This window comes from Mercenaria mercenaria, chromosome 5, assembly GCF_021730395.1.
Source record: "Mercenaria mercenaria strain notata chromosome 5, MADL_Memer_1, whole genome shotgun sequence".
In the NCBI taxonomy this organism is placed as follows: domain Eukaryota; kingdom Metazoa; phylum Mollusca; class Bivalvia; order Venerida; family Veneridae; genus Mercenaria; species Mercenaria mercenaria.
Window position 1 is genome coordinate 72,575,651 of NC_069365.1, and position 13,462 is coordinate 72,589,112.

At 35.4% G+C, this 13,462-nt stretch overlaps 1 protein-coding gene across 1 annotated transcript in view; it reads right to left on the bottom strand.

Moving 5' to 3' along the window:
• Positions 1-6,576, bottom strand: part of LOC123557599 (centriole and centriolar satellite protein ofd1-like) — a 46,625-nt gene extending 40,049 nt beyond the window's left edge. The window contains exon 1 of the mRNA XM_053543928.1: positions 6,336-6,576. Coding sequence (XP_053399903.1) covers positions 6,336-6,431 — 96 coding nt within the window. The 5' untranslated portion in view covers positions 6,432-6,576. The remainder of the gene's footprint in view (positions 1-6,335) is intronic.
• Between the last annotated feature and the right edge of the window lie 6,886 nt (positions 6,577-13,462).

The window sequence follows — 13,462 nt, forward strand, 5'->3', positions numbered from 1 at the left end:
TGGTCTGCCCTGTTATTTACGAGTTTCGGTCGCATTTTAAAACTAATGACATTTTCTCTTTCTTTATTTGCAAGAGTTATGCAACTTGTGTCATATGATGTGGGTGATGATGTGAAACAACTACTTCAAGTTTGAATCAAATCCATTTAGTATTAAGATATAGTAAAAATGCACCAAAATTAACCATAAATTCTAAGTAAAAGGGGGCATAATTCATGAAAAATTGGTGCCAGAGTTATGCGGGTTATAAGGTGGAACAACTATTTTAAGTTTGCATCAAATCCATTTAGAAGTAACTGAGATACATGTAGAGTGAAAGTGCACCAAAATTTTTACCTAAAATTTTAAGTAACAAGGATGCCAGAATGTCACAATATACGCCCGTCACAGCAAATTTGTTTACACAAGCACCTGTATTTGCAAATGGAATTTTAATTTTCTAGTTGTTTACAATGTTGTTTTTTTTAGAAATTATTGTAATTCTTTTATTTTTCTAAGTCCACAAAAAAAATCCTTACCAGGTAGAGATACCTTAAAATACACCCAAAATTTGAAAGTAACATCAATGTTGTACCACAGAAAAGTGGTCCTGGTTTTTCCCTACGGTCAATTATAAAAAAGTTACAATGTAAGTTATTTATAGTAACAACTAAGGGAAGTTAATCTTTAAAGAGAAAAAAAAAAAAAAAAAAAAAATCGAAAAAAAAAAATTACAAGTCCACACAAAAATCCTTACCAGGTAGAGATAGCTCAAAATACACCTCAGAATTGGATGTAACATGCATGTTGTACTACAGAAAAGTGGTCTCGATTTTTCCCTACGACTTGTAATGAAAAAGTTACAATGTAAGCTATTTATAGTAACAACAAAGGGAAGTAATTCAAAAGAAGGGACCAGTGCATGACACTCCGTCTCATGATGGTGTACAATTGTGCCAAGTTACATCAAAATCCCTCCATGCATGAAGAAGAAATGCTCCGGACAAAGTCATTCTTGTATCTGACCTTTGACCTTTAAGTGTGACCTTGACCTTAGACCGAGGGACCTGGTTCTTGCGCATGACACTCCGTCTCATGCTTGTGAACATTTGTGCCAAGTTGTATCAAAATCCCTCAATGCATGAAGAAGAAATGCTCCGGACAAAGTTTTCATTCTTGTATCCTTTGACCTCTAAGTGTGACCTTGACCTTACCCCTAGGGACCTGGTTCTTGCGCATGACACTCCGTCTCATGATGGTGAACAATTTTGCCAAGCTACATCAAAGTCCTTTCATGCATGAAGAAGATATGCTCCGGACAAAGTTTTCATTCTTGTATCCTTTGACATCTAAGTGTGACCTTGACCTTAGACCTAGGAACCTGGTTCTTGCGCATGACACTCCCTCTCATTATGGTGAACAACTGTGCCAAGCTACATCAAAATCATTCCATGCATGAAGAAGATATGCTCCGGACAAAGTCATTCTTGAATTTTTCATTCTTGTATCCTTTGACCTCTAAGTGTGACCTTGACCTTAGACCTAGGGACCTGGTTTTTGCGCATGACACTCCGTCTCATGATGATGAACACTTGTGCCAACTTTCATCAAAATCCCTCCATGCATGAAGAAGATATGCTCCGGACAAAGTCATTATTGAATTTGACCTTTGACCTCTAAGTGTGACCTTGACCTTAGACCTAGGGACCTGGTTCTTGCGCATGACACTCCGTCTCATGATGGTGAACAACTGTGCCAAGTTTCATCAAAATCCCTCCATGCATGTAGAAGATATGCTCCGGACAAGGTCTGTGGACGCCGCCCGCCGCCCGCCCGCCCGCCCAACCGCCCATCCGCCCGCCAGGGGCGTTCCCATAATACGTCCCGTTTTTCAAACGGGCGTATAAAAAGGGGAAATAATTCATGAAATATTGGTGCAAGAGTTATGACCCTTATGTCATATGTGTGTGATGATACTGAACAACTATTTCAAGTTTGAATCAAATCCTTTTAATAATAACTGAGATAAAGTGAAAGTGCATCAAAACTTTAACCTGAAATTCTAAGTAACATACTACTTTCAGTTTGAATCAAATCAATTTAGTAATAATTAGGATAGAGTGAAAGTGCAACAAAACTTTAACCTGAAATTCTAAGTAAAAAGGAGGGATAATTCATGAAATATCGGTGTGAGTTACGGCCCTTGTGCCATATGATGTGGGTGATGATGAGGAATAACTATTTTAAGTTTGAAACAAATCCATCTAGTAATTACAGAGATAAGAAGAAAAAAGAGAAAGTGTACAAAAAACTTTAACCAAGGTGTGGATGCGGAAAGACGCTGAAGCCGGGGTGAGTAGAATAGCTCTCCATATACTTTGTATAGTCGAGCTAAAAATGTATGAATAGAGGGATTTTTTTTGCATGGTCGACCCCAGGTATTTACACTATTTAACAATTATCGAAATATTTTTGAATGAAGCAACAAAGTTTTCACTTTTGCCTTTTGACGACCTGTAAATTTAACAGTGTTCTGTTTACATTTTAATGATCTGTGACAAAGGTTGTTCACATATTTATTGGAGATTTACATGTAGACCGCATCATGTGATTATAGAATTAGGAAGTGGCTATTCCTACGGTCCCGTAAGAATAGCCTCACAGGCTATTCCTACGGCTCCCCCGTAAGAATAGTGAAATAGCCCGCAGGTGGCTATTCCTACGGCTCTAAAGACAGTTTGTATGTCCATCTTGATTTGTTTGTTTGTTTTGGGTTTAACGCCGTTTTTCAACAGTATTTCAGTCATGTAACGGCGGGCAGTTAACCTAACCAGTGTTCCTGGGTTCTGTACCAGTACAAACCTGTTCTCCGCAAGTAACTGCCAACTTCCCCACATGAATTATCAGAGGTGGAGGACTAATGATTTCAGACACAATGTCGTTTATCAAATAGTCACGGAAAACATACTTGAACTGCATTGTACGGACTTAATTTAAATGGTATATTTTCGAACAAATTGTTTACCTTTTAGTATCACATCGAGAGAGAACTTTGCATGTCAATTTTCAAGAAAAAATAGTTATATATAAGGTGGTTTTGAAACGAAAAACGTATACGGGTGTTGATTTCGCCAGATTCTACTGTATACGCAGAAATTTTAAATGACAGGCAAAATCAAGATATAAAATTTAAAGTGATGATTTTTTAAAGAATCATTTTAAGCTTTTATTCACGAAAAACGTTTGAGGGTGTTGATTTGGACAGAATTTATATGCGAAGAAATCTCAAGTAAAAGGCAAAATCAAGACATAAAATCTAAAGTGTTGAATACTTTTTAAAAATCCTTTTAAGCTTTTATTAAGTATATATTTCTATGTGTGCATGCCAATTTTCAAGAAAAAAATACTTATACTAAGTATTAATTAGAAACGAAAAGTATATACAGGTGCTGATTTTGCCTGATGGTCATCGACATGCAAAATTAAGTCATAAAGTCATAAAGATTACATGGAGCACTTTGGTAAAAATTATTATCATTTCATTTCAAACCACAGTTTGTGGTTCCCATATCTTGCCATCCAAATTAATTGCCTTATTTTTTCAGTTCACTTAGAGATAATTGTCTTTAAGATATGTAAGTGCTATTTTACATTGTTTTAAAGAAAAGGAAGTAATATTCAAATCACTGAACTTAGCGCAAATATCGGTTAAAAACCAATAATTACCGGTATGTTGTTAGTACCAGGTAGATAAATGGTTTATAGTGGTGGAAGAACAATTCATCAGATAATAGTTTGTACTGTTTTTCAAGGAATTTGTTTAATTTTTCAAAGTTTCTTTTTAAGAGTTTTACTTCAGTTTAGACCACAATTACTGCCTGTGCTTGTGAACATGTAGAAAATATTATAAGTCTTCTTATAAAACAATGCATTAGATAAGGGGTTTCACATTCTGAGTACATTTTCATGTTTTTATTGAAAAGGGGATAATCTGGGTGAATTCGCCAATTTCACAATAGATACTTATTTGGCAGATGTGAAATAAGTACATGCGCTTGTTAAAGGACGTGGCTTAAAGAAGCTGCATAAAAATTTGATCTTTTCAAGGAAAAATAAGTTTTCTGATATCACTTTCATTTGGCCTCCATTACATGTTCATTATCATTAAGTCACTGTTAAATTTTGATTGGAAGGTAGGTGCATTTTCTTTCGGGTGGTGATCAAATATTCATGCATTAAGGCTTTCATTGCCGGGCAGCTACATATTGTGTGTGAAAATGCTTAACATAACATTGACAGGAAAATGTGTCATTTGATGATTTTCCAGTCTTTCTGGTACTAGAGGAAGAATCCAGGCGCTTGTCAGGCACGTAGGAAGCATTTTTAGAGTGGGGAGCTAGGGCGGCGTACATTTTGAAAGTCAGCAGACCTATAACAAACCCAGTTCCACAAAATGTTAAACAACGTTTTTTAGCTCACCTGTCACAAAGTGACAAGGTGAGCTTTTGTGATCGCGCGGTGTCCGTCGTCCGTCCGTGCGTGTGTGCGTCCGTAAACTTTTGCTTGTGACCATTCTAGAGGTCACATTTTTCATGGGATCTTTATGAAAATTGGTCAGAATGTTCACCTTGATGATATCTAGGTCAAGTTCGAAACTGGGTCACGTGCCTTCAAAAACTAGGTCAGTAGGTCTAAAAATAGAAAAACCTTGTGACCTCTCTAGAGGCCATATATTTCATAAGATCTTCATGAAAATTGGTCGGAATGTTCACCTTGATGATATCTAGGTCAAATTCGAAACTCGGTCACGTGCCTTCAAAAACTAGGTCAGTAGGTCTAAAAATAGAAAAACCTTGTGACCTCTCTAGAGGCCATATATTTCATAAGATCTTCATGAAAATTGGTCAGAATGTTCACCTTGATGATATCTAGGTCAAGTTCGAAAGTGGGTCACGTGCCATCAAAAACTAGGTCAGTAGATCAAATAATAGAAAAACCTTATGACCTCTCTAGAGGCCATATTTTTCATGGGATCTGTATGAAAGTTGATCTGAATGTTCATCTTGATGATATCTAGGTCAAGTTTGAAACTGGGTCAACTGCGGTGAAAACTAGGTCAGTAGGTCTAAAATAATTAAAATCTTTTGACCTCTCTAGAGGCCATATTTTTCAATGGATCTTCATGAAAATTGATCTGAATGTTCACCTTGATAATATCTAGGTCAATTTCGAAACTGGGTCATGTGCGATCAAAAACTAGGTCAGTAGGTATAAAAATAGAAAAACCTTGTGACCTCTCTAGAGGCCATATTTTTCATGAGATCTTCATGAAAATTAGTGAGAATGTTCACCTTGATGATATCTAGGTAAAGTTCAAAACAGGGTCACGTACCTTTGAAAACTAGGTCCATAGGTCAAATAATAGAAAAACCTTGTGACCTCTCTAGAGACCATATTTTTCAATGGATCATCATGAAAATTGGTCAGAATTTTCATCTTGATAATATCTAGGTCAAGTTCAAAACTGGGTCACATGAGCTCAAAAACTAGGTCACTATGTCAAATAATAGAAAAAACGACGTCATACTCAAAACTGGGTCATGTGGGAAGAGGTGAGCGATTCAGGACCATCATGGTCCTCTTGTTTTTTGTTGTTTTTTTTTGTTTTTTTTTAGAAGTGGTTGTTAAAACCTCAAAAACAACTACAAAACTGCAGGACACAGCTAAAATTGACTCGTTGTCAAAAGATTGTTAAGAGAATTAGCTTAATTGGTCAAATTATTGGGAGGGGGCGCCCTGGGTGTGAAACTGAAAAGTAAACAATTTGTTCGAAAATATACCAGTTGAATTAATTCAGTACAATGCAATACAAGGTGGACATACAAACTGTCTTTAGAGCCGTAGGAATAGCCACCTGCGGGCTATTTCACTATTCTTACGGGAGAGCCGTAGGAATAGCCTGTGAGGCTATTCTTACGGGACCGTAGGAATAGCCACTTCCATAGAATTAACCATTTTATTGATGCACATAAAGTGAAACACAGAAAGGAACAGAAATCCTTAATAGCGGGAACACTGTTGTGTTTGTTGCAAAAAAAAGCTTTAAACTAATGCTATATGTTGTACTTATCTAACCTTAAATAAATTTTCTTGTATCATGGCATTTAAATCATACCAGATAACATATAAACATGTTCAAACATGCTGTTCAAATCAGATCTGCATAATTCACATCATAAGGGCTTAAACCATCATCATGCAGTAAGTAAACATGGATAAATTGCAGTATAAAACAAATCAAACATTTAAATTCTGATATTTGCCAATCGCTACACAAACAAGAATGTGTTGAAAACCTTCATAGAATTGACAAGTCCCTTGTCACGAAGACTGTGATAAAGTCTATTTCTCAGCTCCTCCGCTGACATGTACTCTTCTCCTTTTTTCGACATTCTGGTTATTGTACTATTAATCTAGTGTTACTGCAACTGTCAGAAGAGATCTCTATTTTCTTCGAACAGTAGATTAAAAAATCACAAAATTTGAAAAATGCAGATTATTTTTGTTTACAGTTACACCGGCGATTCGCGCTAAATTATTTCGTGCTATTTGATTGGTCATATTTGTGCGTGTCTAAAATCTGTACCGGAACTAATTGGCCGTACTGAATCCGCACATTGTTCTACTTACATTACATGCTACTACCTACGTGATTTATATAAAATAGACAGTGTTCACAGAGTTGATTAGAAAAAATAATATAAATTTTATTTCCAATCACGAGTAATCTACAGGACATATGAATGAATCTCAGTATAATTATATTCTAAACAATATAAAGTAATAGAATTTTAATTAATTCGTATTTGTAGAACACAATTACAAGAGGATTGAAAAGAACAAATACATACATATATTATACATTTAAATCGTCTGGCAAACACTATGATTTGTGACACATAGCTAGTCCAGTTTCAAAGTACAATTCCTTAGGCTACCTCATTTTGAAGACTTAATTTTAAACTGACAAACAATGACTAGAAAAATAAGGGTCATTGATCTTCCATGATATGTCTATACACAGCTAGAGCTCCGGAGTCGGATACCCATATTGGGACTCAATCAAATAGTATCTGTCAATACAAAAGACAGGCCCGTAGCTCGACATATGCACTGGCTCACGTGCGTACGTTTTATTTTCAGAAGTGAAGAAATAAAAAAGTTTTTTTCTTCATAAATGCGGTAAAAATAAGCCAAGTGACCAGTCTTAACATACTTATTCCGACTGCCCAGTCAGTTAGAATCTATAATTACCGGAACCGTCTATCACTAAATATCTTCAGTGTGAAAAGGACATATAATCCATGCGCGATGTACACATGAATCTCTCAGCGATAAGTTATTCGCCTTCATTTACATTGCGGGAAACGCTTAAAAATGGCATGACTTATCAAAGAATTTGAACCTCCTTATCTTAACTGGCTCTTATGTACAAAATATCGTATCAATATGTCTTGATAAATACAATATCTATATCTATATGTTTTTTCGCGAAAATGATTGACAAATTATTAACCGGAAACACTTAGCGACCCGAGTTTTCGAGAGAAAAAAAAGCTAGAGAGCCAGATGCCTCTACAAGATGTGCGATTTTTCTTACAGAATGTGTGACATTCTATTCTACTACCGCCCCGTTGAGACGGGAGTCGGAAATAAATACAATGTAGTTTAATTTACTCCGTTTTCGAAATTCCCCTCTTACAAGACATTTCCCGATATATCACTCGGAAATGATTACCCATATTTTGAAAACGATGGCAATTAAACTGTTGCCATGTTTGTTAGATGGCCATAGACTAGCTCCTAGTCTACGATATATATATACCATTGAATTTTGAATTTATCATTGTGAATAAAGCCAGTCTATATCCTAGGTCCAATATCAAAGACTGATAATATTAGAGTCACTTCTGTGAGAAAATCTGTAACATAGAGTGGCGCATAAAATAAAAGAAAAAATACAAAATATGAAATTTAGCGACACATTCTTTATCATCATCTAGTGGCTAGTCTAAAATTGCCATAAAGCGACTAGTTTGTCTAGTTTTGAATTAAGTTGTTTCGTATGTATACTGTCATCTTTCTGGGCAGTTATCACGATACTATAGTCTAAACTTTCAATATTAAAGACCCACCACGACCTAGTGACCTACTTTTTTCACCCACAAAAGCTTCATGAAAATCATTCTTATAATACAGGTAATATACAGCTATACTACAAGTTTTCAGGTGGACAATTTAGGCCCTTCCTGAATAAATGTGTTTTCAAAACTTTATCTGCAAACAATCTTTTCAGCATAGTTTTAAGAATATAGATGAATAACTGTCTTACACTGTAGAAACAAAATGTGATTGAAATTTAATTAAATACACTGATTTATGTAAATATTGCTACATTAATTCAGTAAAATGTTAAGACATTAAACACATTGTCTTGATCTAATATATGTCACTGTCTGAATTTGAATTCTAAATTCTTGTATATCTAATATTTTTCATGCAAATCATGTATAATTACCATCATGGAAATACAAAAAAAATAGAGTTATTTTGTGGTGCGTTTTTAAGGAAAGGCAGACGTTTCTGTTCTGTGTATCTTTGCACAGTGTATTTCGAACGGCCCGTTGAATCGCACTGCGTGAATGCAAATATTTTCTATAAGAAGATGGGAAGTAGGATTTTGCTGCATTATCTGTCTCATGGTAGATTGCCTAAATTTTGTCTATTGATATTATCTCCCCTTAAATACAGGGGTCATACTATTTTAACTGATTTTCCAATAAAATCTGCAAGAAGGTCATGTGGAGGCAAAGAAAATTACCAAGCAAAATCAAAGCGGACTCGGTATATTTATTGTGTTTGTTCATGACATGCAATGAAAAGAGCAATATTCCTCACCAACTACTACCGGGTTAAGAGGAACTCTGTTACATGTATTCAGAATTTGCGAAATATTGAATGAACTCCTTGGTTCAAAAGATCGGAAAATGTATCATATCTGAGTTACAACATGGAATGAATAATACAGGCTATAGAAAATAAAAGTAACTGATATGTACAAAACATCTGAGAAAAGAAACCCGGTAGCCAGTTTAGGCCAAACTTACATTACTTCTAAATAGAAAATCATTTGAAAATACCTATCATCATATTCATTTTGAATCACCGAAAATTCGCCAACAATGCTTTGAGGAACCTTTTTATTTCTTATTTACCGACACAAATGTTCAAGCTACATCTACAGGAGGACAATGGATACTACAGGAGATCAGACCAATTTTAAGCATCTCTCTGCTAGATGCGATATTGAGCGTCAATTTATTTCTCAATTTTTGACGGTTGAATTAAACTACTATTTTTCTAATCCGATTGCACTAGGGTGGTCTTACAGTGAGACCTAGACATAAGAGTTGATCCCTCTCTAGATGACACAATGGTCCAGTGTGCTGTTGCATTCAGGACCTAGATTAAACAAATGTACCTAAATATGTACTTTTCTGTAGTATAAATTTTTAAGTTATACTTACTCATATTCATTGAAATAACTATGTACAAAAGATGTATATTCTACATGTTATCTTTGCAGGAGAAACTTAGATCTTACGTACAACAGGTCCAACCGATAATTGTGATTTTAAGAGTCATTCTCTCTATTTTCAGTCGTTCTTTACGGTGGTATAAGGCTTTTTATAAAAGACCCAAGAGCATAGTCTCGCAACTAGATTAGTCTGGAGGGTTGGCTTTACAAAGAAACACAGAATAAGGCACTGGCTTCTCCGTGTAAATTACAACGGACCAGGCTCATATTGCCTACAGGACCTTGGGTGGACACAGTTGTCTAAAATATGCACTTGTATATTGCGGACATTCGCATGAATGTTTCGCATATTGCTTCCTGTAGTGTTTATGAATATTTCTAATATACAGACATTGGTATTCCTTTGCAGGAGAAATTAGGATCTTTGAGGAGGTCAGACCGAGCATCTCTGCTGAATGCCATCTTATTGCATTCAGGACCTATGATGATGTACTTTTATGTTGAATAAATTCACAAGTCATATATATTCGCAAGTTATACATATTCCGTAATATAATTATCATAAAAGGTTTATAATCTACATACGCAGATGTTCAAGTTATTTTTGCAGGAGAAACTTACGGATCTTACGTACAAGAGGTCCTACAGTTAATTGAGTTTTCAAGAGTCATTCTCTTTATTTTCCGTACTTTACGGTGGTATAAAACTTTTTATAAAAGACCCAAGAGCATTGTCTCGCAACTTGATTAGTGTTGAGGATTGACTTTACAATGAAATACAGAATAAGGCACTGGCTTCTCCATATAAAGTAAAATGGGCCAGGCTCCTATCGCCTTCAGGACCTTTGGTAAACACATTAGTCTGAAATATGCACTTGTATATAGGGGACATTCGCATGAATGTTATGCATATTGCATTATGTAAGGCATATATGGTTTCTCATTTACAAACAGATATTTTTGTGCAAGAGAAATTTGGAAAATTACAGTATATCTCACCAAGTAAATTTGCCACATGGCATACTGAGCATCATTATCATTTCTAAATTCTTGACGGTGAAGTTAAATTATATTTTTGCCCTTCATAATGCATGAAAGGATGAAGGATTAACTACACAATGTTACTTACAATAAGTAGTAGCAGGTCCTCTGTGTAAGTCACATTGGACAAAGGTTACATTGCATTCAGGAGCTATATTGAACAAATATGCCTAAAATGTTTAATTTTATGTTGTATGAATTCACGAAATATACACAATCCTGAATATAAGCATATGCAAATGGGTTATAATCTACACACACAGATTTTCAAGTTATCTTTGCAGAAGAAACTCGAATCTTACGTACAATAGATCTAACCGATTATTAATATTACAAGCGTAATTTTTTTCTGTTTTCCATACTAAATGATGGTAATTCTTATTACGAATCACCCAGTTGCATAAACTCTCATACTAGATAAACGTTTGAAGGTTTGGCTATACAATGAAACACCGAATTAAGCACTGGCGTCTCCGTGTAAATTACAATTGATCAGGCTCCTATCGCATTCAGGACCTTTGGTGAACACATTAGTCTCAAATATGCACTTGTATATTGCGGACATTCGCATGAATGTTATGCATATTGCATTGTGTAAGGAATATATGGTTTCTCAATATCAGACACAAGTGTCGTTGCATTCAGGACATGAGTTGAACAAATGTGCCCAAATGTGTATTTTATGTGGAATCAATTCACACAATATACATATTCCTTAGTTTATATATGTAGAAAAGGTTAATAATCTACATATACAGATGCTCAAGATATCTTTGCAGGAGAAATTGGATCTTAGGTACAAGAGGTCTAACCGGTAATTGATATTTCAAACGTCATTTTCTCCATTTTCCATACTTAACGGTGATAATATTTGTTTACGAAACACCCAGTTGCTTAGTCTCTCGTACTAGATTAAGGTCTTGCGGATTGTATTTACAATGAAACACAGAATAAGGCACTGCCATTTCCGTGTAAGTTTCAATGGACAAAGCTAATATCGCCTTCGGGACATTTGATGGACACATTTGTCTAAAACATGTATATGTATATCGCAGACATTCGCAGTAGTCTGTAGTGCGTATGAAAAATTTTCAAATACAAACGCAGGTATTCTTTTCAGGATAAATCAGGATCTTACAGAAGGTCAGATCGAGTATGCCTTCTGAATGGCTTACCAAGCGTCATAAAATTTCTCTGTTTTTGATAGTTGAATTAAAGTACTCATTTTCTAGTCTAAATGCATGTATTAAAGGGCGGAGTGTTGACTTAACAATGATTACCTAGAATAAGGAATTGATTCCTCTCTATAGGTCACAATGGACCAGCATCCTATTGCATTCAAGACCTATGAAGATGTACTTTTATGTTGAATAAATTCACAAGCAAGTTATACATATTCCGTAATATTATTATGTTCAAAAGGTTTTTAATCTACATACGCAGATGTTCAAGTTATTTTTGCAGGAGAAACTTGGATCTTACGAACAAGAGGTCCAACCGATAATTGAGATTTAAAGAGTCATTCTCTCTATTTTCTTTATTACTTTACGGTGGTAAAAACTTTTATAAAATACCCCATTGCCTAGTCTCGCATACTAGATTAGTCTGGAGGATTGGCTTTACAATGAAAAACAGAATTAAGCATTGGCTTCTCCGTGTAAAGTACAATGGATCAGGCTCCCATCGCCTTCAGGACCCTTGGTGAACACATGAGTCTAAAATATGCACTCGTATATTGCGGACATTGGTATGAATGTTATGCATATTGCATTATGTAAGGCATATTAAGACACAGATATTCTTGTGCAGGAGAGATTTGGAAATTACAGGAAGTCTAACCAACCATCTCTGCCATATGGCACATTGTTCGTCATTAAATTTCTCTAATCTTGACGGTGGAAGTAAACTACACTTTTACCAGTCATATTGCGTTTACGGATGGAGGATTAACTACACAGTGATACCTACACTTACTAATAGAGGGCTCCTTTCTGAAAATCACAACGGACCAGGGTACACTTGCATTCAGAATTTAGGTTGAATAAATTTGCCCAAACGTGTACTTTTCTGAAGAGTAAATTCACAAAATATACATATTCCTTAATATAAGTACAATGTATGTACAAAATGTTAATAATCTACATACAGAGATTTTCAAGGTATCTTTGCAGGATAAACTTGGAACTTAAGTAAAAGATGTCTAACCGATAATTGATATTTCAAGCGTCATTTTAACCAGTTTCCATATTTAACGGTGGGAATTTTTGTTTACGAAACACCCTGTTGCATAGTCTCTCATACTTGATTAAGGTTTGGAGTGTTGTCTTGACAATGAAACACAGAATAAAGCACTAGCTTCACTGTGTAAATTAGAATGGTCCAGACACAGGTATTCTTGTGCCAGAGAAACTTGGAAATTACAGGATGTCTCAGCAACCATGCATCTCTGCCATCAAGGATTTTCAAAGTATCTTTGCAGGATAAACTTATGTACAAGATGTCTAACCGATAGTTATTTCAAGCGTCCTTTTAACCATCCAGTTTCCATATTTAACGGTTGTAATTTTTGTTTACGAAACACCCTGTTGCTTCGTCTCGTCTCTCATACTAGCTTAAGGTCTGGAGGGCTGGCTTTACAATGAAATACATAATAAGGCATTGGCTTCTCCGTGAAAATTACGATGAACCAGGCTCATATCGCCTTCAGGACCTTGGATGGACACATTTGTCTAAAACATGTACATGTATATCGCAGACATTCGCATGAATGTTATACATATTGCTGCCTGTAGTGCATATGAAGATAAGTATTCTTTTGCAGGAGAAACTAGGACATTACAGGAGG